Source organism: Copidosoma floridanum, unplaced genomic scaffold, assembly GCF_036245765.1.
Source record: "Copidosoma floridanum isolate Cflo_tuat_1 unplaced genomic scaffold, Cflo_Japanese_pri ptg000020l, whole genome shotgun sequence".
Taxonomy (NCBI): Eukaryota; Metazoa; Arthropoda; class Insecta; order Hymenoptera; family Encyrtidae; genus Copidosoma; species Copidosoma floridanum.
Window position 1 is genome coordinate 7631769 of NW_028321897.1, and position 27612 is coordinate 7659380.

Genomic DNA, 27612 nt, shown 5'->3' on the forward strand with positions numbered 1-27612 from the left:
AAAGTCCTTATTGTAGATATACACACATCGTCATCGCGCAACCTTTGTCGGTATAGGTAGCAGTGCCATTTTTGTTGCCTACATTGTTCCGCCGCATCATTAAACTTCCGACTCCCAATGTCAGCGGACAATTTCCTCCGTAGGTACACTGGGTACATGGCAACAATCCCTCAAATCTCTCGACTTATCCCTCGTAAGCTCCCGTATAGCTGCAAGGAAAAGAGAAAGTCAACGGTTAAAAGTCAAGCCGCTTCGCGCGGATACCTAATTGTGCGCCCCTTGTTCCCTTCAAAAAAAAAAAAAAAAAAAAAAAAAAAAAAAAAAAAAAAAAAAAAAAAAAAAACTTTCAAAAATCTCTTTCTCTCCCTCTCTGGTCTCAACAATGGCCAATGGTCCTTAATGACGGTCAAGAGAAAGAAAGCGTATGCATCCGTATCGCGAGAGCGCAACAAAAAATCGGCAGTACAGCATATATAACTCTTGCGGCCTTTGATGCCAGTCCTCCGTGTGTACGCATATATAGGAAGGCGCCCGAAGAAAAAGGGCCCGTCCGAGCGCTTCCCTTTGTCCCGTCCGACGATCAGAAAAAGCATAAAAAGCTTGAAAATACGGGGGGGAATGGACCTTTGGAGAAGTTATCCCTGCGCGTGGCCCCCTTTTCCTCTCGCATCTCTCCCCTGCATATCTCTGTCTATCGCAGGTCAGTGATGCCAATTAATATGCGAGGATACACATGACATCCCTCCCCGGTATATTATATACCTTGGTGTAGCATCACAGTATATACACATATATATATATATATATACCTACAGCGAAATGGCACTACACGTGAGCGTCAGGTAGTATAGACGCGACGATGCTCGGGGGGCCCCCCTCCTATTTGCATTTGGATGGTACCTACACAATACATTATATGTATACTTACACAAGATATAAGTACAAGCTATCTGGCGTATAGAGTGTCCTGTTAAACCGTCGGGCCACCATAGGTACCTTTTCACTGTGCATTACTTATGTGCCTGGACGTTGTGTGGAAGTAACGTTTTGTCTTTTGAAAGAAGAGTGAAAGAGATATAGATAACGGGGGGATGGGACGCGCGAGATCGGATTTTCAGATGCCCGCGCCCTTTGTTTCTCCCCGATACAAATGTATGCATATATTTTGGGTTTTATTGCTCTCGTGAGATTTTGTTTTCTCGCCCTTTAACGTGTGCTTAATAAATACTTTGTACCTTCGACGCGGTTGATGGTGGTGACGCTATTGTTTTCTCCTCCACCGAGAAAATAGAATAATAAGGCGACGCTGCAATTGGAGGGATTAAAGCTAAGTTCTTTTCCAGCTCCGTTTGGGTCTTTTTGGGTCGTTTCGTAAGATGCGTAAGTGTCGTTGGAAATGACCTTGTTACTCGAATCCGTAAAACTTGGTAATTTCCGTAATTACTTTTCTTTTCTTCACCACTGAGTGTTTTGAGAATCGTTGATTTCGCTTTTCGTAATACATCGTCCGTCTAACGGATGTTAATGGGCAAGTCAAGAGAAACAACGTTTCGTTCGAAAGCTATAATGCGTTGCTTTACCGCAAATTGAAAATGCGCTACAAGAGAAAAATCACAAATGATTTCTTATGAAATACTTGAGCCTTTAAGTACGAAGTCGCGGTGATAACGCAATTAGAACGTGTTAAAATAAAGCGTCAATACGTTACGACATGACTTTTGGAAAGTGTTGGATCGAGAGTTGAAAATTGACCGTCTCCGCGTTTTTGAATTAAATTTATCAAAAACATACCACCAGAACATTCGAATAGATTAACAATAATGAGTACAAAACGCGATGTATTTTGTGTATACATCTAATCAATACTAATGTTGATAAAAAAAAAAATCCGAAAATACTGTTTGCAATAACATGATCTTTGTCGTCAAGTTTTAAAATCTAGTTTTTTTTTTCAACTACTAGAAAATAGTGCTTTTCAGCCTCTAAATTGTAACATGTTCATGTATTTTTAAATTTGTTTAACAATTTTAATCTCCATGTTAGCTTTATTAGTCACTCAAAATTTAATGAAATTAGTAAGAATTTCGGTTATCTCTGTAATACCCTTAATAATAGATTATGACTCTCTCTCTCTCTCTCTCCCTCTAATTACAGTTGTTTTCGTAAAGAGCTTTCCTGAGTACCTACTTACCAATTTCACACACAACTACTGTGCATTCAAATTTTCCGATAAGAATTTTCTAATATACGTATACACGTGTGTATACTTATACCTATTGTGTGCGCCCGGTATGAGTCGTACTCGCACGGTCCCTGAAAAGACGAATTGACATGCACACCTCGATATATGCTGCACTCGTAGGGATAAGGAGGGACACACACAGAGAGAGAGAGAGAGAGATCATCATCTGCAGGAACAAGAAGTAAAAACCGCGAAGCAAAAACGTCAAAAAAATAAAAAAATTAAAAAAAGCGTCCTCAAAAGAGCACCCATCAACGCAGCAGATAACAGAAACAGTAGTATATAATATATGGCAACCGAGAAGAGTGGTGGTGGGGGAACGGACACTCTTTTCCCCTTCGACGATCTACTCTCCGATGCCCTTCCCCTTCCCTCTCGCACTCTTCCGTCACACATGTATATACATACACACACACGTGCTGACTTTACGTGTATACCTGCGGGGTGATATTCAGCTCTCTCGCTCATCCATCCATATAGTCGTCGGCTCTTCTCTCGCGCGCCCAACTGCGCAGGTATAAGTAGGGAGAGGAAGAGGAACTGAGCTGCTGAGCTGTGCCTGTGCACACAATCAGCAGCCGAGAGAGAGAGAGAGAGAGACTCTCCTCTCGCGGCAGGAAAAAAAAAAAAGAGAGCGAGAGCGTTTGAGTGGGGGGCGACACGCGGGGGAAGAACAGAGGAGTCGGAGAGAGCCAGGCGGACCATATTGTGTTGTACGTATGGTCCCTACACTCCCTACGGATCTTCTCCTCACTTCTCCGCGGAGAGCCGGACAGTCGAGACGCGTTCCGCGCACCTGGAGTCTGTGCAGGCGCCTACTCCGAAATTTCGAGCAACGAGGGAGTAAAAAAAAAAAAAAAAACAACAACGTTGCCCCTTTCTTATCTCACTTTCCGCGAGTGCATTTTGGATCTCTCGCTCTATGTAAACGCGACACTGGTGCGTGCGTGTGTGCGTGTTAAACTATTATACTTGTAGACGCAGCTAGTCATTTGTTAGTTTACGCGTGTTGGTTCATTTGTATCATCAGTACGAAGGACTTGCTCTCTCGAGCAAAGACATCGAGAGATACCTGAATAATAATTGTGATCGAGATACTGTGATTGTTTTTTTTTTTTTTTTTCTTTTTTTTTTGTTTTGTTTTGCTTACTCATCACACGAAAAACAACTTGTGCTCGACGGTTGTGCCGCGATACATACACGCCATCACCGGTTGTTAAGTGAATAATACCACACACATACACACACAGAAAAAACGCGGGGTACACAGTGACATTCAGTGGCTCTGGATGCGAGTACCGAGGGATGCAGCAGTTGACCCTAACATTAACCAACGTCGTCGAATCAGCATCAGCGGTTAATTGACGACGATCGGATGAGTGAGATCTGCGTCGTGGCTCCTTTGCCGAAGATCGGCATGGATTTTTCCATGAAAGGTAAAAACCCCTTACTTTCACCAAGTATATCAAATAAATGTATATATAACCATGACAGCTACCGCGTATCCAGTGCTCATAATCCTTTCCACGAAACGAGCACCATTATCTCTTTTTGAGGGGGGGTTGGCCCATTAGTCACAGAACTCGTGCGTACTAACGCAGATTTCTCTTCTATCGATAATTACCTATGGGTAAGAAAACGCATATTGATTTATAGGTCTGCTCGATGACTCTCTGCTGAGATAGATTAGTCTGTACTTTGGGTCAGTGACGAACGAGCATCGCCGTTGTGCTCACAGACTGCGCGAAGACATCACTTTTGAAAACTTTAGTCAATGCACTTACTTTATTATTGGCATCACGAATATACTTGTTTATATCAGTTTTGCGAGTTTCCGGAGCAAGAGCGAATCGATGATGACGGAGCGCTTATCGCTCGAGATTCGCTCTCTCTCGCGTTTGTTTAACTAAGTACTCGTGTGCGCGTGTGTTTTCGATTGTTCGACAAGTGACGATGATTCGTCATATTCTCACTGTTCAATAGTAATATTGTGCGTGTGTACGCTTCGCTGCAGCAGGTTTATGTAATTTTTTTTTTTATTTTTTTTTTATTTTTACTAAAGCCCGAGTGCACACTCCTAATAATACAAGTCGGATAAGTGAGTGGATTTGCCGCAGTGAAGATCTCGTTTCGCCGGACGACAGCAGCAGCAACTCGCGTACGTACCTATACTATACGTACACAATAAATATAATGGCAAAGAAGCTTGACCCATTTTTTTTTTACCTCTTTCGTGCCCCCGCGCCTCCGTCTTGCTCTCCGTTATTTTGTTATTATCTCGGCCGATTGTGCGCTGCTCCGTTCCATTATTCTTACGACTTCTTCTTGGATTTTTTTTCTCAAGACGCTCGTTGCACACCCGTGTACGACCGCGACGAGGTTCTTCGATTTTTTCCACCGGAGCGCATGCGAGTTTGGTTTTGTGCGCTTGACACGATTTTCGCTCTTTTTTTATTTATTTATTTATTTTTGCAAATTTTACGTCATAAGGAGTCACGCGCGCTCGTTAACTATTGAACAGTCATTGTGAAACTCCCAGCTCGTGATGGTCTTGAATCGTGAGAGGTCCGTTTTAACTGCCAATGTGTACATTTATTTACGAACGTATACCCATCACATCATGTGAATTTTCAAATAAAAACAAACCCGAATGATTTGCCTTTAAACGGCAGAAAAAAGTTTAAAAAAAAAAAAAAAAATCCAACTTCACGGATGGAAACGAAACGCGAATGCGACAGCGATAGAAAAACATGCTTACCGCGACCGCAAGGCATTTTTTTTTATCTCGGTTTTCAGCGTCCGAACGACAAAAATATCTAAAATTTGGCGTTTTTGAAATACGTTCAAACGCTCCCATCGACACTCGTTTGAAAAAAAAAAAAAAAAAAAAAAAAAAAAAAGTCACGATCCAGGCGTTTTTTCCTCCACGAAAATCTCCCTCGTGGCAACAAAAATACTTTGCGCAACTGCTGTCGCGCTAATCACAGACTCGTAAGAGCGCTAATTTTTTTTTTTTCTACCGCGACGACGACAATACCTGCATTGCTCTGCTGGATTATTCTCTTCCCTGTGATTAACGGCAGGAAACAGTGAAACGATGGCGCGAAGAGAGAAGAATACAGGTAGAAGGCCGGGGGGGGGGCAAAAAGACGCTCCAGTGATGGTATAAATACCGCAAATGCAGGACACTGATCGTCACCGTGTGTGTGTGTGTAATTATTTTTGTTGTATTGTGGATTTTAGCTTTTGCGTAAAAGTTGCTAGGGTCGCCCTCCTCCCTGCAGAAGCGTGTATACAAGGCTTGCTCAAGCAGAATAAAGTCTGACAAAATTCACCTTTAGATTTAAATTTTGGAAAAGAAAAAACAACTCATCGTTCCCTTGGTTTTCTCAAACATTACATACCTATCTATCAGAGAGATAACACAAAGAACAGTAGGAATCTCAACCTTATGGTTTATAGCTATCGCCCTTTTTTTCTCCTCTTTCTCTTCATGACCTTCCCTCGAAAAACCTCGAGACAGTTGTGTATCAGGTATAGCTTCTCGAAAGAGATATACACATAACGTTAGCAAACACGCGTTTCTCTCCCGTGCCCGTCGATCTTGAATCACATATTGTCCCTTGGAGCATACAATATCTACCTACAAATGTACACACGTGCGACACACAACGACTGGAAATTCGTAAATACGTTTCCACGAACACAACACTCAACTCAGTCACAGAGAGAGAGAGAAGCATACTCGCACATCTTCTGTGAGAGATGAATAGAGAGCACCTCAAGTGGATATGTATATATATACATGTGGTTTTATTTTTGATTTCGTAAGCATTAACAACACGATGACGCGTACAAACAAGAGTCACTGCTGCTGAATTTAAAACGTAGCGCGTGTATTACCTTTACCTACGTACAACGCGAATTTGCGCGACCAGCTCTCTATTTTTACGTTTGATCCACCAGTGCCTCGTTAATTAATAAAGATTCAAGCCTCAATATTTGCCAAAGAATGGAAATCAAGTCGATCATCGTATCTTCGATTGATTATTTTTAGCTATATACGCGTGAAAATGCAAATAACGAGCGATAATAACGCGAGATGATCTGCCATCTCTTAGCCACACACGCCAAAGAGCGACAAGACAAATAATCACGCTCAAAGAGATAAGTATATAATAGTATATACTCGCTAGCTTACAATATGTACATGTTTTACGAAAACTTTGGGGGATTTACACAATGTATGTAGATGCGTAACAGACCCGATGATTTTCCTCCGGCTTGTACAATTTGGTGCGAAAAAGGCGTGGCTTCGGAAAAGCTGACCTCCCTGCCCCCCCTCCCCAATTTTAAATACATGAAGATCTAGAAACTTTTCTCCACCTCGCTCTGCCAAAGATACAAACGTGTGTACATTGTGTTATTTAACGACCAAACTCTGGACAATAGGTATACGGTAGATTGCTGTTAAACGTAAATATCTATACGTGGTCGTGAAAGTGCGTGACTATTGATAAAAAAAAATAAATAAAGAAAAACTGATCATCGAGCATCTAGGGGTCGTTAATGATGTTGTTAAACAACCCGTTTTTGTTAACTTCCTTCCGAGTCGACCTCCCTGCAATAACTACACGTGTGACCACTGCGACGATTCCATCAAAACGAGACCAGCGAAGAATCCGGTCCATGGATGGCGGGGACACAAGTGCCCTTGTCCGCGTAAAACCAGAAATTCGCCCTCCCCCCCTTGCCACCATCCCCGAAGCGCATTGGGACATCAGGTACCTAGGCGTATCGTGGATACGCAAATTTAGTACAACCCGTTTGTTCCGTATACACTTGTACGCTCATATCTCGTTCCTAGAATCGTCGCGTGCCCCCTTATACATTATAAGCCCAGAAGTTGCACCATATATACCGGTCCCCCCTCGCCTCTTTAATCAATTAAAACCCTCTCTGTCCTGGCTCCCCGTGTTTTTTTTTTTTTTTTTTGTTTTTACTTGCATTGTTTACAAACACCACGTCTTTTTATCCAGATCGGCCGACGGTGCAGTGCTACATCGTCATTTTATACGATCATCATCATCGGGCAACGAATGCGACAGAGATATACATAAGTCAGTAGTAGTGCTCCTTTTGTCTCTCCTCCGATTCTCTTCTGTTCCCGCCGGGATTATTACATTGCTCGGGTGTTACATTGTGTATATATATACATATATATCCTGCATGTGTATGTACGTATCGATTTCGCAGGAGCGTGATTCGGAGCGCTGAGTCAAGAGGCTTGCCCAATCGACTTTTCTTTTCTTTCCTTGTATGACACACGTGTGACTAAAAACTCGAAGAAGAAGGTGATGCGCATGGGGGTTCGATATTCTAAATCTGTCCTCGGGGGTATGCAGTACTGCACTTATATACATGTATATGTATATTATTTTTACGTGGCACATCTGTACGCGAAAGATGCTTAGGTTCCGTTAGGTTCGATGTGAAACGCGAATATCGGCAAGGTTACACGGTAAGTAACAACGCGTTGAATTAAAAGAAAAAAAAAAACGATGCCGTCCATTAAATATACATATGTGCTCGTGATTACAAGCTAAGGAAAGATAGGCCGATTAATCGTTGATCCGAAGCTGAAAAATTAAAAAAAACTAAAGCCCGTCTTGCGCGTTGCAATGGAAATGAACTTATCGCACGTACGCGTATACGACGTATACACACTTACATCGTGTGTGACCTCGATATATGTAACGTATGATATTATAGCCTCGCAAAGGAGGGGAGGGCATTTTCTGACGATCTGTCTTGCTTTCTCTTTCCCGCGAAAACCTCCCTTTACCTCAATAGAGCACCTTTACGTACATACATCACTGCACGGACCAACTCGCTTGGGCCACGTAAGTCCGATGTTTATGTAACACGTGCATGTGACATATATATATATATATATATATATATATATATACCCTAGAGAGAGAGAGAGAGAGGACACCGCGATATTTCTATTTTTCCCCCTTGTACGTATACACTTATTTGTATTTATACCCTCTCTTCTCCACGTACGTACACGTATCATCCATAGTATTACTTACCCCCTGTGTTCAAGTTTTCTCTGACCTTTCGCTTGTGTCGCCATATCGTGTCTTGGGTGACTTCTCTTGACGATTAATAATTTTGTCGAATCCAAACTTTTTCTCCCTCACCCCCCTTTTTTTTCTACTACTCAATATGTTACCACTGTGTGCGCGTGATTACCATTTTCCGATACTGCGATAGATAAATACTATGGCTGATGTACCATTACGCGAGATCATACATGTTATGTATTGTTGAGCTAAAAATAAAATAAAAGGAGAAAGAAACAAAATCCAAGATTCCCTCGCACTATTTGGCGGAGACAAACAAAAAAAAAGAAAAGAATTTAAAACGTAAGTAAGATAAGACCGCGCCACTCGAGTCTGACGAGCGATAAATCTATTTTGTTTGCTCAAGGTTTTCCTCGCAAAATCCGCGTTTAATCGCATTACCCTTATGCAAATCTGGGCGCGTAAATCAGCCGAGAGTTCTTTTACAAACTCGAAAAACCACGCGAATGATGGGAAAAAAAAACCCTCAGCTTGGCAGCAAATTTTCCCCCGGGGCCATTTATATCAGCAGTTTCTTTCCGACCGCGGCCTCTTTCGTGCCCTTGCATCCTCAAGACGAGCTCATCCGCCTATAGTTTTCCGAGCTCTTGCAATATATAAATCAATACGCACACACAGCCCACAAGATACACGCTTGTACCTACTGTTACATCAAAGTTTGTTTTTCCTTGGCACCTTGTCACCGAGCCGCGATGATCATTACCGTTTTATGGATGCAAAGTGCCGTACACCCACTCTCTCTCTCTCTCTCCGGCTGGCCTTTTTAACACTTGAAAAGATCGAACGATTGTCCCTTCTCGTAATGTACCTCATACACCTTAGTTTCTTCTCCTTCCCCACACGTGCATGTGTCTTTTTGCGCTCGTATACATAGCTTAATATAACGCGCACACCAAATAGTTGCGAGTATATATATATATTATACGCACACGTCATACACGTATATACCCACGTGTTCTTTGCGAACTGTCCCATGCATATTTTAGCTCCCCCGCGTTGATCGTTGGTTTTGAGGCTCTATCGCGTTTCACGCTGAATCTTACATGAGAGATATTATACGCACCGTGCTCCGTTATATACTCTCATGAGGTTGTCGATGGTATTCGTGGATGCCAATCGAAGTAAAAGACATTTTTCAATTGACCGGCCAACAATTATCCGCGACTACACCTTACTTGTACGTCTCTGTGCATCCTCAGAGGGTGGCTGGGAGGCGAGAGCGAGGTCGGAGGGAAGAGAAACAACGAAGGCACGAGTGTGGTTAAACGTATACACGCGTACATTGTATATTTATAGTGTACGAAGAGGGATGCAGGGAGGAGCGAACATCACGACCGGCTGAGCCCAAGGTTATATGTCAGGGGTTACAGCTCTCGGGAAACACACGCGCTACACTTGTGTGCTGTATATACATCGCGAGCTCCACTCTCTCTCTCTCTCTCTCTCTCGTCAGCCATATTTCTCTTGTTCTTCTCTGCTCCCTTTTTCTCTCCTCCATAGAGAGAGAAAAAAAAAAAAAAAAAAATTATGTGTGGGAGAAGGGAGACCGAGAGCGCGGGTGTGTTTCCGGGGGAGCGGAGGAGGAAGAAGATGGTGGCGGACGCGAGCGCTCTCTCTCTCTCTTTCTCTCGTTTGTGTGCGCGAAGGGGAGAAGCGCGTTGCCAATGGTTACGGCTCTGCAAGAAAAACGCCCCTGTATATTATACCTACCTACCTACCTACCTCCGGTTACACTTACATGCCTGTATACTACATTTTACGGAGTAATCACTCAAAACTTTGTTCAGGTAAGGAGGCCGGGGTCCACTCGTGCTATTGAAAAGTATATCAGATATATATATTATACATGTCTACGTGGCGAATGTGCAGCCCCGGGACGCAAGGCCTGACACAATTATTGTTATTTTAATGAGGATAGTTGAGGAGAAGTGATAAAAAGAACAATGGGAACGTTTATCGAAAACAATTATACTTTGCTGATAAAATTTTCTAAAGTTAAATACAAAGTTTTATCCCGATTCACCTGTATATTATATATTCAACGTATCCTCTTCGTACATTTCACCACGAATGTTTCAGTCGATAAAAAAGTAAAAAAAACTGTTCACTGTCAAACCACAACAACAGGGGAATCCCAGTCTCCAAAAATACCAACCCTGGTGCATTACACCCCCCCCCCCCCACGGAAAGCATGACCGTGGTTCATCATACAATACACAGTTCTGCAAACTCTGTAAGAGGTTGTGTGTATGTTATACATATACGTGGAGTCTGGAGTGTGGACTCGGAAAGCCGATGCGCGCGCAGCATTTGGTGCTTATCTAGCGGAAGCTGCTGATTGGCGGTGGGGCGGACACGTCCTTCCCTTGAAAGCGAGAGAGCCTCCTCTCTTCTCGCGAAAGATCGACCGAGAGAAGGGCCGAGAGAGCTGCTCAGCCAATGGCCGGCCTCTGTAGGCGGCTAAGGTACGCCCCGAGAGAGATCTTGCTCTCTCTCTCTCCCCGTCCCTCTTTCTCGCTCTGCTCTGCTGCAGCATCCGCCTCCGCATACAACATACTGTACACATATACGTACAGTGGAGGCCGTTTAATTCGTTGAGCGGGAAGTATAAAATTGATCTATGAAAGAGGTTATGTGATCGAATCAGCCAATGGGAATTAAATGTTTGAATTTCCCGCTCAACGAATTAAACGACTTCCACTGACAATAGCGTCTCACTGGAGAGTACAGTATCGCAACTAATGTTTTTCTTTTTCTTTTTTTTTTTTTTTTTTTTATCTAAGTAGATTAATTACTTATTAAAGTACAGTTAGTGTTGGATAGGCGATATTATTAATCGATATAGAGTTCGCTGGTTTCTATAATCTTACTGATGCCTCTGCTCGGTGATGTAGAACAAAATGCATTATAATATGTTCTCCACCAATTGTAAGCGATTACAATGTGAACGCAACGTTTATTGTAAGATTTCTTTCTCTATATTTTCAAATATTTCTTTTAATGTTCCCCTAATTACAACTCTTAAATAAAAACCGTGTAATCCTACAGACACTTTTTTTTTTTTTTTTTTCTTTTTTTTAAATGAAAATAAAAATATCTGATTCCTTTATCCGGATTACCTCTCAGCACTTGTCCTCTGATCCAAATTGAAATTAAATAAGAACTTTAATCCGTCAGATAAAATAAAAATTTGCATAAATATACATACATACATACAAGCATTTCAATAAATATTTCCTTTCGTTTCTCGCTCGAACAAACTTTCATTTGACAACCAGAGATATATAATAGTCCGATCTTCAAACACACGCGCGCGCCCACTCGAGCGTGGCCAAGATAACAAAGCTCGCGAGACGAAAGAAGATGATGCTCTTTCGCGCTGACACACTCACACACTCACGTGTATAAGGCATTGTCCATTGTGCGCGCACACATACGTCACACTCGACGACAGATCGATAATGAAGCCGGAGAGTTCCAGGGAGAAACAAATCTGCGTCGTCACTCGCGCAATAACATGAATTACAGCCGCGCTGTGGAAATTTTCGGATGACACTCGGTTAAGCGAAAAAAAGAAAGAGCGATCGATTGTTTTTCTTTTTTTCTTTTTTTTTTTTTTTTTTTTTTTTCTCGATTCCACCAGGAAAAGGCGCATCCGCAGCATTACCTCGAATTATCCCTCTCGATTTTTGCATTATTTTTTGCTGTGAAACTTTGCGGAGTCAATTCAGGAGTAACCAAAACGTATGGATTTTAAAATCAGCACTGCAGACAGATTTCAACGGTATATAGTTACAAACAAACATTTTTGGGATGCAAAAAAAGAGCAATGTTATTTTTACATTTTATTTTTTTCCATATTTTTTGCACGGAAACGATAATTATTAGTATTTCTCTTGACGAGAGAAATTTCACCACGAGATAACAAAATCAAAGTGACGTACGAGACAACCAAGCCCACAAACACCGCAGACGATAATCAAGTGTCGCCTGGGCTCCCTCTAATGAATCTCATGTGAAACAAAACAAAAAAACTATCTCATCCGTATCACAGAGCTGCTGGTCACATTTATCACATTTATATATATACAGTCCTCCGTCTCCCTCCGTACGATATATTATATGCCTATATACGTAGCTCTCGAGTATTACTCGTGTACAGGTACACGTAAGGGTGGAAGCCTGCTCGATTGCTTCCCGGAAAATGGCTCGATCGATCTTTATGTTTTTTTTTTTTTTTTTTTTTTTTTCTCCTTATCGGGAGCGCGCCTCCACCTGCAGCTATATAGTACGTACACCGCGAGTCGGCCGTGAACCAGAAGGGAAGAGTAGCCCGATGTGTCTCTCTTTTTATATTTATATACACTGCACGCGTATGCTCGCGCCGGCGCGACGAGAACGAGAACACACACACACATGCATCGCGTTCACGACACACAATAATACATATATACATGGCAACACGCGCGCGGTACATAATATATATATATACTCTCTCGTGGTTTAGCAATTTTTGGTTGGCCAACTTTTTTCCCTCTATTTGTTTATCCGACTAACGAGGGGTTGGGGGTGGGTAATAAACACAAAATGGTCAGCAACTTTTTTTTCGTTAGCAAACGCCGCAAGATTACATGATGTATATATATATATATAGACTCGTACACCGTAAATTGTACAAATATTTACTCTATACATTGCAGTTTGCGCAATCGCGAAATGATTGTTTACCGATTGGGAGAGAAAAAGATCGAAACGGATTGTTCTTCCTCGATATTATATACCTTTTAAGTGAAGAGGGGGAGGGAATCCCCGTGGAGGATGATGATAAACATCGGTAGTTCAAGTTCGTGTGTTTGAATTGTCACAATAGCCCAATTACCTTCTCCGAGTGGCGCAACGCTGAGCCGTAACGTGTATGGATATACATATATATATATATATTAGACACAAAAAAATAACATGTACACGGGATATATTATTTCCGAGGCCACATCTCATATAAGACAATTCGCAAAAGTTCCCTGTACATTGTATCTCTTGTAGCGTCTTTGTTAAAATATTACATTATTGCGAAGCGATGGGCTGTCATTTTTGTCTTTTTTATCTCTGCTCCGGGAGACTGACTTTGTTTGCCGTGTACATCTGTACCAAAGGGTACTTATATGTGTATATATATATATATACGTATGTTACTTTGTGCCCTCAGGTAACAATCACATCTATCGTACGAATTCTACTTTTAAAAAGATGCTCGAAAGATTGTATATATATGATAGATACAATTCCTGCACTCGGGCATAAATGTAGGTGTATATAATCATCGCCCATGGGCGGGATGAGGTGTGTAATACGTACTATCTCGGCCTTGTATACATGACGCCGAAGAAGACGAAGGTGTTATCTGCTTGGAAAAGTTAATATCTCGGATGAGCAAATAAATGACCGATGATTCTTGCATCATACCTAGTAAAATATATAGGCATTCGATATAATTGCCTTTTTTCCGCATAGTACTTTATATAAAGAGAAAAATTGAAGCTCCGTGAAAGCCGAAACGGCATCGTGTTTCTTCCTCGGTGGAAAACTAAAATTGCGTGTATTAGATGACAATGGTTATAGGTGCGCTTATCCGCAGAGAGAAAGAGTCGAGGAGGGAAAGAAACAACAAAAGCACACGAAAAAAAAGAAAGAATCGCGGCTCTCTCTACCCGATGATGTGCTTCCCATCCTCCGAGAGCCGAGCCGAGAGCGATAACGCATTGAGCTGTTATCGTCGAGCCGCGACAAGATGATATTATTCCGAGATACTCTTTTTTTTTTTTCTCTCTCTCTCTCTCCCGTCGCCTCCTTCTCTCTTCAGCGCACCTGTGCTCACGTTGTTGTACACGGATGATGATGATGAGGAGGAGACACTGATATATTATGTGTACCTGTAAGGCTCTTGCGCTTTGGCTCGGGGCGAGTAAAACTCATGAGAATAAATTCGACGGGAGAGAGAGAGAGAGAGAGAGAGAGAGAGAGAGAGAGAGAGAGAGAGAGAGAGAGAGAGAAAAAAAGTTTCGGAAGAAGAAGCCGTACCGCAGACATCCGGCTACGAGCGCGGGATCGGATGCTGCTTGCGGTTCGGCTCTCTCACGTCTGATGTACCTACGTGTGTGTAAAAATACACATATAAACCATCAGCTCTCTTTTATGCAAATTTATTTGCTCCTCCATGTAGTCATATAGCATACGGGCATGCGTGCCTTTACACCCTGCATCAGTCCGCGTCTCTTTGCGCTAAATACATATACAAATATATATATATATATATATATTCCCACACCAATGAGTATCACCATGAGGTGGGATATTAAAATTTTAGTCCCAAGTAAACTGCTTTGTTTGTTTGTTTTTGTTTCCACAATCGAGCCGCAAAGATTAATCCTTCCCTCTTCTCTATGTGTTGCAGTGACTGCAGAGACGGGCCATCCTGATCATCAGCACCAAGACGACGGCGACACCTCCATTGAGAGCCAAGCGGACGTTGCATCAGCGACGGTAAATATATATATATAATCGTTGCATTACCTTGAAATCCGTCACGTGTACACCCGCGTTTTGTTATTCTCTCTCCTCCGGTTTTAGCTGAAGCTAATCTTTCCGCGATTGAGTTTAACTGTGTGTGGAGTATAACGATACGTAGCCGTGGTGGTGGAGATAAGATCGGTAATTTTTTTTCTTTTTCTTACATCTCTGACTTGCAAAGGCGACGAGATAAATAAGTAATGCACTCTACTCGTACATATTTTTGTGCGCGTGGCACGAAAAAAAGAAAAGAAAAAACAAAAAAAACATTTGAAATTCCCTTCACCCCCCAGTTTCCAAATACAACGACACGCTTTTTTGTCAACGTATCACAGATATTTGTTGCACAGCAGCTATATGTATTGTATAATATACACGTTTGGCGTTCAAACAGGTTGCCGATCGACAACTGCAGCAGCAGCCTGACGCCAGTTACACCTGTCCAGCCTGCCCGGTCGTCCTGACGAGCCCACGCGAACTGACAAACCACCTGCGAGGCCACAACTCGCCCCGGCACACGGGAGGTGTAGGCACGACCTCGGACGGCGGCAGTGGGGCCGAGGACGCGGATTACGTCTGCGGCGTCTGCCAGAAGCAGCTGAGCTCGGCCAGCTCGCTCGACCGGCACGTGCTCGTCCACTCGGGCGAGAGGCCCTTCCGGTGCGTCCACTGCGACATGTCGTTCACTACCAACGGCAACATGAACCGGCACGTGAGAACGGCCCACGGCTCCTTGTCCCCTGGCTGCCACAGTTGGACCGACTCCGAGGGCGGAAGAGCCGGCGGCAACGCCCACAGCGACGACAGCGGCAACGAGAGGCCCCTGTTCAACGGCAGTTCCTCGTCGACGAGCGTCATGGACGCGTACAACAACAACGAGACCAAGGAACGGCTCAGCAAGCGCAAGCGCTCCGACGATTACGAGGAGCCAAGGGAACGGGGTCGCCCTCGGGATACCATAGAGGTCGACGATGACGAGGAGGAGGATGAGGAGGAGGAGGATGATGGGCTGGACCGGACACCGAGTAGCGGTAAACGCAAGCTGCACTCGTACTGCAATGGGCCCGATGCTCCTGTTGGTGCTTCGCCGTCGTGCAACACGGTCGTGGGTTTCGGGGACCTCGTCCACCTGGACATTACCTCGAGAAACTTTCCGGTTATTGCGCGCTATGAGTGCGAGAAGACGCTACACAGGCCGGTCTCCGGCGAACTCGCCGGGTACCTCTGTCCCAAGTGTCCCAGGGCGTTTCCGTGCCAGTCGGCGCTCGACGATCACGTGATCGATTGCCTCGCGTTGACCACATCACAGGACAAACGGCTCTACGGTGTTCACTGTAGAACTCCGACTGCCACGGCAGCTACCGCCCACAACAACGGCTACGGTAACATCGCTGCTACCGGGCAGGAGGACTTTTTCGCCATGCTGAACTTGCAGAACAAGTCCGCGAACGCGGCTACGGGTGCGGTTGGCGTTGCCGAGAGCAACAACAACAACAACAATTGCCAAGGAGAGCTGGCCGACATCCAGAGCATACTGAACGTGACGGCGCACACCTCGAGTATGCTGCAGCTGCGCGCAAAAGCCGGGACGCCCGACAATTGTCCGGTGAGGCAGCGAGGATCGTCCCAGGCTTCGGGCTCCTCGGGCTCGTCAAGCACACCCCAATCCAACAACGACCATGGCAACGAGGAGGAGGATCAGGACTCCTTTGCCGCCGAGTTTCGCAAAATGAAGCTCAAGGGTGAGTTTCCCTGCCGGCTGTGCAACAGTATATACCCGAATTTGCGGGCCCTCAAGGGCCACAGCCGAATTCACGTCAACACGATACCCGGCAAGCCGTTCCCGTGCAACATATGCACTTACGATTGCGTCGACAAGAACGCCCTGATGAAGCACATGAAGTCTCACAACGGACCGAGACCGTATCAGTGCTCGATGTGCAACTACTCGTTCACGACAAAGGCTAATTGCGAGAGGCACGTGAGGAACAGGCATGGCAAGTTGAACCGCGAGGAGGTCAAGAGCGTGCTCATCTACCACCCGAGCGAGGACTCGGCTAACGACCAGGTCGACTCGATGACTACGACCTCTTACTCGCCTCGCGCGGCAGAGGCTGTTCCCCGGGACGAGGTGCGCAAGGTCCTCGTGTACCAAAACGACGTTCGCGATCAGCCGCAACAGATCCAACAGCCAGTGCTGATGACGGGGGTGCAGCTGTCGCAGCGTCAGCCCTCTGTCGTGCACCTGCAACACGAGAGCCGGTACAGTGGCGTTGACGTCTTTCAAAGGCCACCGAGCATACATCGGCCCTTTGAGCTTACTTATAGAGTCGATGAGCTGATGCAGCGCCAAAATAACCAGCAGAACGACGCCGATGTCGACGACGACGAGGACAACGACAACGTCGATAACGACGACGAAGAAGACGACGATGCGTATGCTACGGATTCGGACGGCAGTTCTTCATCTCTAGTCAACCAAGCGAGCAAACGCGACTCTGGGAGCTCTCCGCTGCTCGAGAACGGCTCCGCCGAGCCCCTCGACCTTACGGTAGATCTTACCGTCTTGGATCTTAGCAAAAAGAGCTCCTCTAACTCGACCAAGTGGCAGAAAGATTGCACCGACAGCAGCAACAACACTAGCGTTAAAATCGAAGACAACAACAATACCACCACCGTGAGCGTCAAGCAGCGGCAACAGCAGCAGCGCCACGAGGACAACATTTACAACTCTCAGAAACAGCAGCAGCAGCAGCAGGAGATGCTGCTCGCCCAGGCGTACATGAAGGCAAACCAGATGACGGCCCAGCCGGCCATGCTCGAGAGCCTCTACCCGGGAGCGCAGCTGACCTACCCGAGCACTTTTGCTGGCTTTCCAAACGCTGGTAGCCTCCTGCAGCCGTTCGGGGGGCTCTTTAACCCCCATCACCACCAGCTGTTTGCCGGCAACACACCGGACATGACGATCAACGGACCTCTCTACAAGGAGCTAGTGCGTGGCTTACGTACCAGCGGGGGTAGCCTCGTCGAGGCACCGGCCACGAGCAGCAGCGGCAGCTATCCACCCTCTTCGGTGAACCAAGCGACAACTGTAACTGTCGTTCCATCGGCCGGTCCGAGTCCCACGGGTAGTAACAGCAGCAAGTCCACCATGACCAATTGCAAGGCATCGACCGCCTCAACGGCCACGACGAAGCTGATCATGAAGAACGGAGTTCTCATGCAGAAGCAAAAACAGCGACGTTACCGCACAGAGCGGCCATTTAGGTGCGAACACTGCGGACATGGGTTCACGTTGCGCAGCAACATGGAGCGACACGTCAAGCAGCAACACCCCCAGTACTGGTCCCAAAAGCCAAAAGGCACACACTCGACTCGCGGCAGACCACCGGCGAGTCACCAACGCCACCCGCCCACCCTGCTGCAGAGCTTGAAGCAGCCGGCTCCGCGGCAACTGTACCAGCCGTACCCTACCGTTGCCCATCAGATAGAGGTACGCTATATTTTGACCTATACCTTGTTTGAGCTTTGATTAAAGTTTTTCGGACGATTGATGTTTTAAAATTATTACTTTCACATTTTATTCTTTTTATTACGAACAACCTATGCATACAAACATTTTTTTTTTTTTTTTTTTTTTTATCACATTGGCAAAATACAATTATTTGGACAGTTAAAAAAAAAAAAAAAAAAATTGCATTTGACCGAAATGAACTTTTTTTTTTAATACGTTAGTATTTTATCACATTACTGTGTAAACTAATTGCCAATTTTCTTCTCTCTTCCACCCAGCAGCAGGCGTCGGATAGCCTGGACGTTCTGGAGAGACATTCGACCATTTCCGAGCAAGTAAAATTTGCGATCCTCGCGCAGCATCAAAAGGCCCACAGTAACGCCATAAAAGCCGGGGAAAACGACACCACTGAGCAACAGCTCGTGATCGACGAAGAACACGCAAACGATCTGCGCACGAGCAGCAAAGCCATGAGTCTACTTAGAGACAAGCTCGAAGCCAGGTTCGAGCCCCATGAGAAACAGATCAACAACAGCTGTATCAAGCAGGAGAATCGACAAGAAAAGCCTGAAGACAATGATGTGGACGGCGACAACGAGGGGGACGAAGAGGAGGACGAGGACGAAGTCGGCGAGGTCGGAAATTGCGCCAAGCGACAATTCATAGATCCGATGACGATCGTCAAGACGGAAATCCAGGCGGTCGCTTGCAAGAATGAGAACGGCAGTAGCGAAGGCAACGAGGATCTGTCTAGTATCTCCGTGATGCTGAACAATGCGTCCCACAATTACCAGCAGAACTTTCACGCGCAATACATGAGCGAGGAGGAGGGCCTCGTCGCCCCGCTCAGCGACCACTCGGGCAGCGACTCGGTCAACTCGCTTACAGCCACGCCTACCTTCAAGAAGAAGAAGATGAAGAAGAAGAAGAAGAAATCCGCCTACTCGCTGGCCCCGAACCGAGTCAAGTGCCCGTACTGTCAGAGACCCTTCCCCTGGGCCTCCTCTCTGAATCGTCATATTCTGACACACACCGGACAGAAGCCCTACGAGTGCCGCTTCTGTCCCCTGTTCTTCACTACCAAATCCAACTGTGACCGCCACCTGCTTAGGAAACACAAGAAGCAGGCCACCGAGGTTGGGCTCACGCGGGCGGCCAGCGTCTCGTCGCCCGAGCTGCCGCAGGAATCTTCACCCCCCGTTGACGGCGCTGCTACCAACAACGAACTCACCAACAACAACAGCAGTCAACAATCCAGTCAACAAGAACAGGTTGTTGTCGTCAACGGAGCCAACGCTTGCGTCACAGCCGCAACCGCAGTTGCCACCGTTGCTACAATCAACAACAGCCAGTTCGCCATGAGGAACGTACCCGAGCGGCCCTACAAATGCAAAAAGTGTCCCAGTTCGACCTTCTCGACCTTGGACAACCTCATGAAGCACAAATCGACGAAGCACGCGGCCAACTCGGCGACAAATTCTGGCTCAGAATCGGCAGTATCGACCGAGCCCCAGCATAGCCCTCAGGACTGCTCTTCATCGCAGAAGAGCCAGCAGCAACAGGACTCGTGCTGCGATGAACTCAAAAACAATCAGAGCGGCTCCGAGAGCCAATCGTCCGGCGTCTCGGAGACAGCGATCACAGTCAACAACAACAACAACAACAACAACAACGAGATCAACAGCATTTCAGCAACAAAGTCCGCTGCTCCCACCAAAAAGACGTCGCCAAGAGCGTCACCGGGTCTGCCGACCAGCGAGACGCCTTTCAAGTGCCACGTATACATGTGCGACAGCGGCTTCGCCGACAGACAGGACTGCCTCGACCATCTAAGAAACTGTCACGAGGAGGCGTACACTAGGCTCGTCGACAGGGGCGCTCTCGAGAAGGATTACGACGGCAACGACCAGAGCGACGTCGAGGAGACCGCCAGTGCCACAAGACGCGTTCGAGTCGCCGATTACGCCAATAGAAAAGTAAAGACGAGTCCGTTTATTTGTAACGTTTCCCATTTTTTTTACATCATCATGATTTAAACTAACGATTATAAGCTTTGGTTTGCACAGGTAATATGCGCTTTCTGCATGCGGCGCTTCTGGTCGGCCGAGGATCTGCGCCGTCACATGAGGACCCATACGGGCGAGCGCCCGTACTTCTGCGACGTGTGCGCGCAACGCTTCACCCTGAAGCACAGTATGCTGCGCCACCGGAAGAAACATGATTCGCCCGACTCGGCGATGTACGTGGGTACGAGCGGCGACGAGGACAGCGTACCCGTCTCGTCCCAGACGTCCACGGTAGCGCAGCGTCCGTGCCATCAGCAAGTGATCAATTCGTCGTCGACATCGCTGCCACAGATGGCGGGCGTGGCCATGCTGACCTGCGTCGACGCTAGCGAGAATAACGGCCACAGCGATCTGATCTCGAATCTGCTGGGTATTGGAGGTAACGTGGTTGACAAGGCCCTGCAATTGTCCCCCGACGATGCCGCTAAGCTGCTGGGGATCAAGGCGAATCAGGAATGAGGATTGCTCAAGCGCAAGCAAGTCTGCGTCCGTGTAAATTGAGTTTTGTAAATATATATTTTGATGATGTTGAACATTTGGTATGGATTTGGTATACAATGTCACACGTCACACAATAATGTTGACGTAATTACATTAGACTGGTAGAATTATCGAAGTCGCACCCCCGATCACCCAACTCCTGGTTTTTTTTTTTTTTTTTTTTTTTTTTTCTAAGCGCTTTGGAACAACATCTTACAAGATACATATATATAAATATATAAGTAACACCTATGTGAACGAGCATCGTTTTTTTCAGTTTTCATTAAAAATTGACAAACTGTAAGTCGCAGTAGAAAATGTCAAATGTAAAAGTTTTAGATTACTTCATTATTTGCAATGGAAATAAAAGTTGAGTTATACGACCAATAGTTAAGTTGGTTTATTTTTTTTCTCAATTTTTATGTTGAACTAATTTTATGGGACTTACACGGATTTTGTACAATACTATTTCGAAGTTATTGAAGAAAAGCATAGCAGAAGTTGGGTGATCGAACTTTAAGTTAGCCTTTTGACGTCTCATTCTACTGGTCTATATACTGTAAATTTTCTTCTCATTACAAATTTCTTAGTCTACTACTATTTACATATCACTTACGTTTTAAACCAATAAAATATTGTAAAAAACAAAAAAAAAGACAAAAACAAAAAAAAAATTCATGCTTGTTGATCGAGAGATACATTAAATCCTTTCTTTGTTGAAATAGCACCAACAAATTACCTCATGGTAATCAGTAGGATGTGCCTACTTCTAAATAGAATGTTTTTCTTTAGATTCGTGCGTAATTACGTGGAGCTGTAATTAGCTCTAAATGTACTTTTTTCTCTCTATACTAACGCAAAAGTATGCGTAATGATAATAGTTATTATTGTAATTCACAATTGTACATAGGAGACGACAGACTTTTTCGTCGTTAAACTGAATTTAGCGATGCTAATTATTTAACTTCAAAAAAAAGTAAATAAACAAATAAATAAAAGAAGTGTGCTCTCAATACCAAATATTCCTAAGCTGTAATTAAATCTTTATTAAATGTCAAATTATTATTTTTATTATAATTATGATCATTATTGTCATTATAATCGTCAAAGAGTATAAAATAAGCCTATCGCTGAGAGGCAGTCCAAAGAAGCCTTAATAAAGTAGATAATGTCATTTTGTAGATTGTAAGGGGTGACGCCGGTTAAACGTCGTTGATTATGTGTTTTCGACGTACAAACCGTGCAACACTCGCTCGAATCCAAAGATTTGATTAATCACTTGTATACTAGGTGGATCGTTATACAATTAATTAAGTATTTAGAACATTAAGTGTATAACTTCTATGACTCGTGAGAATACGTGTAGTAGAGTAAATTAGCAGACGTTGATTATGCGATAGGCCATATGTATTAACCATGTATCGATGGCTTAGGATTTTATATACATACATTTATAAATATAATTACATACATGTGTATACACATATGTTGAAGGAACTATTTTTCTCTCGATTCTTATTATTTTTTTATTACTACTATCATGAATATTGCAATGACAAAACTATTGTAAGAAAAATTATGCACTAGCGTTATGTCGATTTAAAAGATTTGTATATGTGACGTTGTTTTTAGTCTTTTTTTTTTATTGTAAATCGAGCGCCTCGATTGTACAGTAGTACAGAGTCGAAAGTTTGTAAAATAAAAGTCATTGATCGTACAAATAAATATGATTGAACATTATAATATTGAGTTATATTTCTTTATTCACAACAGAGTGTATTTTTAAATTTAAACCATAAATTATTTTGAAAATTTTTCAAAATATTCTTCTGACAATAATATTATGCCACGAATGAAATATTTATTTTTTTCGGAACTCTACTTATTCAAAAAATTAAATGATAAATTGAGCAATACATTGCATAACACTTGGACCGGAACTAACATGATTTTTCCGAAATCCAAGTACCTTATCTTCTTATTGTGTGCTTTTTTTCTGACTCATTTTCCATCAATTGAACAATTTTGTATTAAGAAAAAAAAAATGACGACCGTACGAATGTATTTCCGTAATAAAAATCCATACAAGATTTAAAAAAAGAAAAAAAAAAAAAAAACAGAATTTTAATTAAAAATTTTGCAAGATGTGATAAAGTCCATTGATCAATAATTGAAAAACAATTCAAAATTCGCAGTGAAAATTAAATAATTCACGATTTCATTTCCGGACTCGTTAAATTAGAGGTTACATTTAATTAATTTTGTCAACCCCTCAAAATACCAAAAAAAACCATGACTTATTTTTACCAAAATTTCTCAAGAGCACTCAGATCATTCATCACTTTCTCGAAAAGCATAAAAAATGTCCCAGAGCGTCACCTGAAAATCACATCATCACGAAAATCGAACATGTCCAGAAAACCGCCCAAGCCGTCACGTCTTGCCGAAAACTCCGACCAAAACAGTGGTAAGTTCACTGACTCGCGCATCCAACTATTGCTCACAAACAACGCACTCTGTATCATTATCATTTAAGGCCCAAACAATGGGACAGCGGGCATTTACGGCCATCCGGATTTGACAGCTGTGGTCGAAATCGTCAAGAACAAATTTTACCTCGCCACTCTGTTACCGGGCACACGAGATCCCGAGAGCCCAACGGCGGATACCTACTTGTTCGAGACCGATACCTACTTGACGTACAAGAATTTTTACGATGACTTTGGGCCACTCAACTTGGCCTGTCTGTACAAGTAAAGTGTTGTTTTTTGTTTTCTTCTTCTTCTTCTTTTCAATAACAATTGTGCCCTAGATTTTTTTTTATTTGCCAACATGACACAGGTACTGTCGAGAGGTCAACAAAGTCCTGGCGAATCCCCGTTTCAAGCTAATCGTGCATTACACGTCGTCGAACGCTAAGCTGAGGGCGAACGCTGTTTACCTCGCGGCTTCCTACTCAGTTTTGTATTTGGACCAATCGCCGAGTGACGTTTACAAATCGATGCGGGGTGACGTTGGAGTGATGCTCAGACCGTTTCAGGACGCGTCGATCGGCATCTCGCGCTATACCATCGATCTTCTGGGTGTGTCTTTGATTCCTGGTTTTCCTTCATTGTAGAGCATTATTTTTTACTGGAAACTAAGTACTATTTCCACCATAAATAATGAAAAAATCGTGCTTGTGAAAAATATTTGAAAAATAATGTCCATCCTCAAGTTCCTCAAACTATGTGAGCTCCACAAAAACTAAAAAAAAAAAAAGGTTCCGATTGAAAAATAATTTATTTAAATTATTACCTTCGGGGCTTGAACAATGCGATGGAACTCGCGTGAAAAATAAAAGTTAATGTGTAGGGTGTTTTTTTTTTTTTTTTTTTTTTTTTTTTTTTCGTAAAATCGATGAAAGAAAAGAGCACGCCAAGTACTTATGACGTGGTGTGAAAAATGATAATTTTTTTGCAAAACTTCTCCAATTCCGTGGGTCGAAATGAAAAAATGACCTTGCCTTCCTCGGGACCAGACTGCCTGAACGCGCTCAAAAAATCCGCGTCGCTGGGTTTCTTCGACTTCGAGGACTTCGACGTGCACGACTACGAGAAATACGGGAAGATCCGCAACGGCGACCTCAACTGGATCGTCCCCAGGAAATTCATCGCCTTCCTGGGCCCGAGCACCGAGGCCGGCACCGCGCTCCACTACCCCGAAAAGTACTTGAACTACTTCATGAAAAACGACGTCGCCACCGTCCTCAGACTCAACAAGGCCAACTACGAAGCTCACAGGCACGCCACGCCCCACACCAAACGTGTATATATTGTTACAAATGAGGGTGGCTCTTTTGAGAAACAATGTGGTCGTCTTAGGTTCACGAGTGCCGGAATTCTCCACTACGAGATGTACTTCCCGGACGGTTCGACGCCGCCGATGAACGTCCTGAGGGAGTTTTTGCACGTGGCCGAGAGCACGCGAGGCGCCCTGGCGGTGCACTGCAAGGTACATATATAGGTACACAAGTATATAACTTATACATTTTCGCTTGCCGGTGCAATATCAAATCCGGTTGTGCTAGGCAGGCTGGACTTGGACGCACGGGTACGCTGATCGCGGCGTACATGATGAAGCACTACGTGTTCTCGGCGCGGGAAGCTATCGCGTGGCTGAGGATCTGCCGGCCTGGTTCTGTCATCGGGGCGCAGCAAGTGTGGCTGGAGAGTATCCAAGGGGACATGTGGCGGGAGGGCCGACAATTCAGGTGGGGCTCTCGAGTACCTACAACTTCACAATCGTCCCGGGACTTATTTACCACTAGTATACAATCTTATTGATGCTCCGGCTTTTTTCATTCCCCCCCCCCCAAGTGAAATATAAAAATGAGCAGACTGCAATGTTTCGAAGAATTTTCATCATTGAGTCGCGGTACCTACTTACTGTGTCTTGTCTTCAAAGGACCAAGTACTCGCGTAGTATTTGAAACATAACCATTGCCGCTTATTTTGTCCGGAGACAAGATGAAAGATGAAGATTTTTCCGTTTGGTTGAAACGCTCGTTTTGAAATTTCAGGCTTAAGTACCACGGGGACGATAATTTGATACTCCACCACAAGAGAGGTATATACTCGATAGCCGAAAAGTTGGATAAAAAGGCCAGGCTGGACGAGCGGCGTTTCGAGAGAAGGTGTTTGTTGGCAACCAGAGGAAGTACGAGCTGAAATTTTGCATTACAAACCATTAGGTGTCATCGACGCGCAAATTAAATATATACCCCTACATGTTGTAGGAAAAAATTACCTTGAGGATCGCGAGGCGTTGGGTACGAAGGCACAGCGCGGCCCGTCATCTACTCGAGATGAAGAAAATCGGTGTAAAATTTGCCGATCGGCAGACCGAGAGACGATTAAACGCGCACGCAATACGTCTACGACGACTCAAGGCGGCGAATGGAACAGTATAAAAATGAAAAGAAACGATAATATGTATGGAACGCCCAATGAGAGTCGTTTTGCACGTGATACTTGATAATTAATACATGTACATGAAAACAGGTCGAATCGTTTTGGCATACTGCAAATATTGATCTGTCACAAAAAAAGACATAATTTTCGAATGGTCGGGTATCTAGTGCATTATAGTATATTTGTGTATAAGTATGGCGGTAGATTAGATTTGTTGTTGGTTTTCTTGGAAACTCGATTAGAAATCACGTTGACTTCAAACAAGGCCACGTCGCAATAATTGCCGATTGCACGTATACAAACACTTGCGTGACCTTTTTCAAGGTAACTCAAAACTTACTGATGAAACAAAAATATTCGCACTCGCGTCTCCATACAAAAGTAAATGAATTCTTATAATCTCGCAAATGACAGTTTCAGTTGACTACTCTTATTCAATATCCATTGGTCCAAATTATGCCTGGTTTATGATATAAACTAATCTATATGGTACTAATTGAATTCTGATACAGTGTGGCAGCTGGTTTAGATTTTCGACCACCCTTGGACCTCAGCTGTTGGTCTGATACTGAGAGAAAATTAAATAATAAATATAATAATTATTTAATTTACAATCAGCGCGATCTAGCGTTGCGGATTTCTGAACTAAAAAGTGGCCCTAGAATTCTGAACGAGAGCTTTAGGCAGTTTAGGCCCTAGAGCCATTTAAACAATTATAAACCAGCCGCAACTAATATTATTGATATAAAATAAAAAGATTTTGTTGTTTGTTTTGTTGGCGGCAAGTTTACAATTTATCTATTACCCGAAAGTATAAATATATAGGAAGTCGATATTCGTATAAAAGATACATTGCAAACTTGCCGCAAACAGCACAAACAATCTTAACTTTTTATTTCGTATCTACAAAATTTGTTGCGGCTGGTTTATAATTAATTAAATGGCTCTAGGGCTAAACTGCCTAAAGCTCTCCTTCAGAATTTCAGAAGCAATTTTTGGCCAAAAAAATCATGACCGCTAGATGGCGCTGATACAAATAATTATTACTATACTTATAGGAGAGCCATTTTTATCGATAATAAACCAGCCGCAACTTGTTACGTAGATACAAAATAAATAGTTTACAATGTTTGTGCTGTTTGCGGCACGTTTGCAATGTATCTTTTTCACGAATATCAACCTCCTATATATTTATACTTTCGGGTAAAAGATAAATTGCAAACTTGCCGCAAATAGCACAAACAATCTTAACTTTTTATTTTGTATCTACGAAATTAGTTGCGGCTGGTTTATAATTAATTAAATGGCTCTAGGGCTAAGCTGCCTAAAGCTCTCCTTCAGAATTTCAGAAGCAATTTTTGGCCAAAAAAATCACGACCGCTAGATGGCGCTGATACAAATGATTATTACTATCCTTATAGTGGAGCCATTTTTATCGATTAGAAACCAGCCGCAACTTGTTACATAGTTACAAAATAAATATTTAACAATGTCTGTGCTGTTTGCGGCAAGTTTGCAATGTATCTTTGACCCGAAAGTATAAATATATAGGAGGTCAATATTCATATAAAAGATACATTGCAAACTTGCCGCAAACAGCACAAATAATGTTAACTTTTTATTTTGTATCTACGAAATT

General features: G+C 43.7%; 2 protein-coding genes across 4 annotated transcripts; both read left to right on the forward strand.

The window, feature by feature from the left end:
- The first annotated feature begins 3379 nt into the window (after positions 1–3379).
- On the forward strand, positions 3380–21180 carry LOC106635773 (uncharacterized). 3 transcript variants are annotated; one of them, XM_014347913.2, is made up of 5 exons: positions 3380–3678; positions 14846–14934; positions 15356–18454; positions 18754–20451; positions 20542–21180. In XM_014347913.2, the coding sequence occupies exons 1-5, from the start codon at positions 3618–3620 to the stop codon at positions 20998–21000; spliced, it is 5406 nt and encodes a 1801-aa protein (XP_014203399.2). In that variant the 5' UTR covers positions 3380–3617; the 3' UTR covers positions 21001–21180. The 3 variants fall into 3 exon arrangements, with proteins under 3 accessions (XP_014203399.2, XP_089449871.1, XP_089449872.1); XM_089593745.1 differs by having other exon boundaries at positions 18757–20451; XM_089593746.1 differs by having other exon boundaries at positions 18754–20461; positions 20542–20771.
- Positions 21181–23430: 2250 nt separating this feature from the next.
- Positions 23431–25730, forward strand: LOC106635783 (dual specificity protein phosphatase CDC14AB). The gene is made up of 7 exons (XM_014347922.2): positions 23431–23488; positions 23558–23774; positions 23863–24104; positions 24542–24803; positions 24885–25014; positions 25095–25273; positions 25583–25730. The coding sequence occupies exons 1-7, from the start codon at positions 23431–23433 to the stop codon at positions 25728–25730; spliced, it is 1236 nt and encodes a 411-aa protein (XP_014203408.2).
- Positions 25731–27612: the final 1882 nt, after the last annotated feature.

Excerpts from the sequence above, each read along its gene's own strand:
- LOC106635773 (XM_014347913.2), top strand. The coding sequence starts at position 3,618 with ATGAGTGAGATCTGCGTCGTGGCTCCTTTGCCGAAGATCGGCATGGAT. Across the intron at positions 3,679-14,845 it reads CATGGATTTTTCCATGAAAG|TGACTGCAGAGACGGGCCAT; the intron begins GTAAAAACCCCT and ends TATGTGTTGCAG. Across the intron at positions 20,452-20,541 it reads CCGATTACGCCAATAGAAAA|GTAATATGCGCTTTCTGCAT; the intron begins GTAAAGACGAGT and ends TGGTTTGCACAG.
- LOC106635783 (XM_014347922.2), top strand. The coding sequence starts at position 23,431 with ATGTCCAGAAAACCGCCCAAGCCGTCACGTCTTGCCGAAAACTCCGAC. Across the intron at positions 23,489-23,557 it reads AAACTCCGACCAAAACAGTG|GCCCAAACAATGGGACAGCG; the intron begins GTAAGTTCACTG and ends TTATCATTTAAG. Across the intron at positions 25,274-25,582 it reads CGGGAGGGCCGACAATTCAG|GCTTAAGTACCACGGGGACG; the intron begins GTGGGGCTCTCG and ends TTGAAATTTCAG.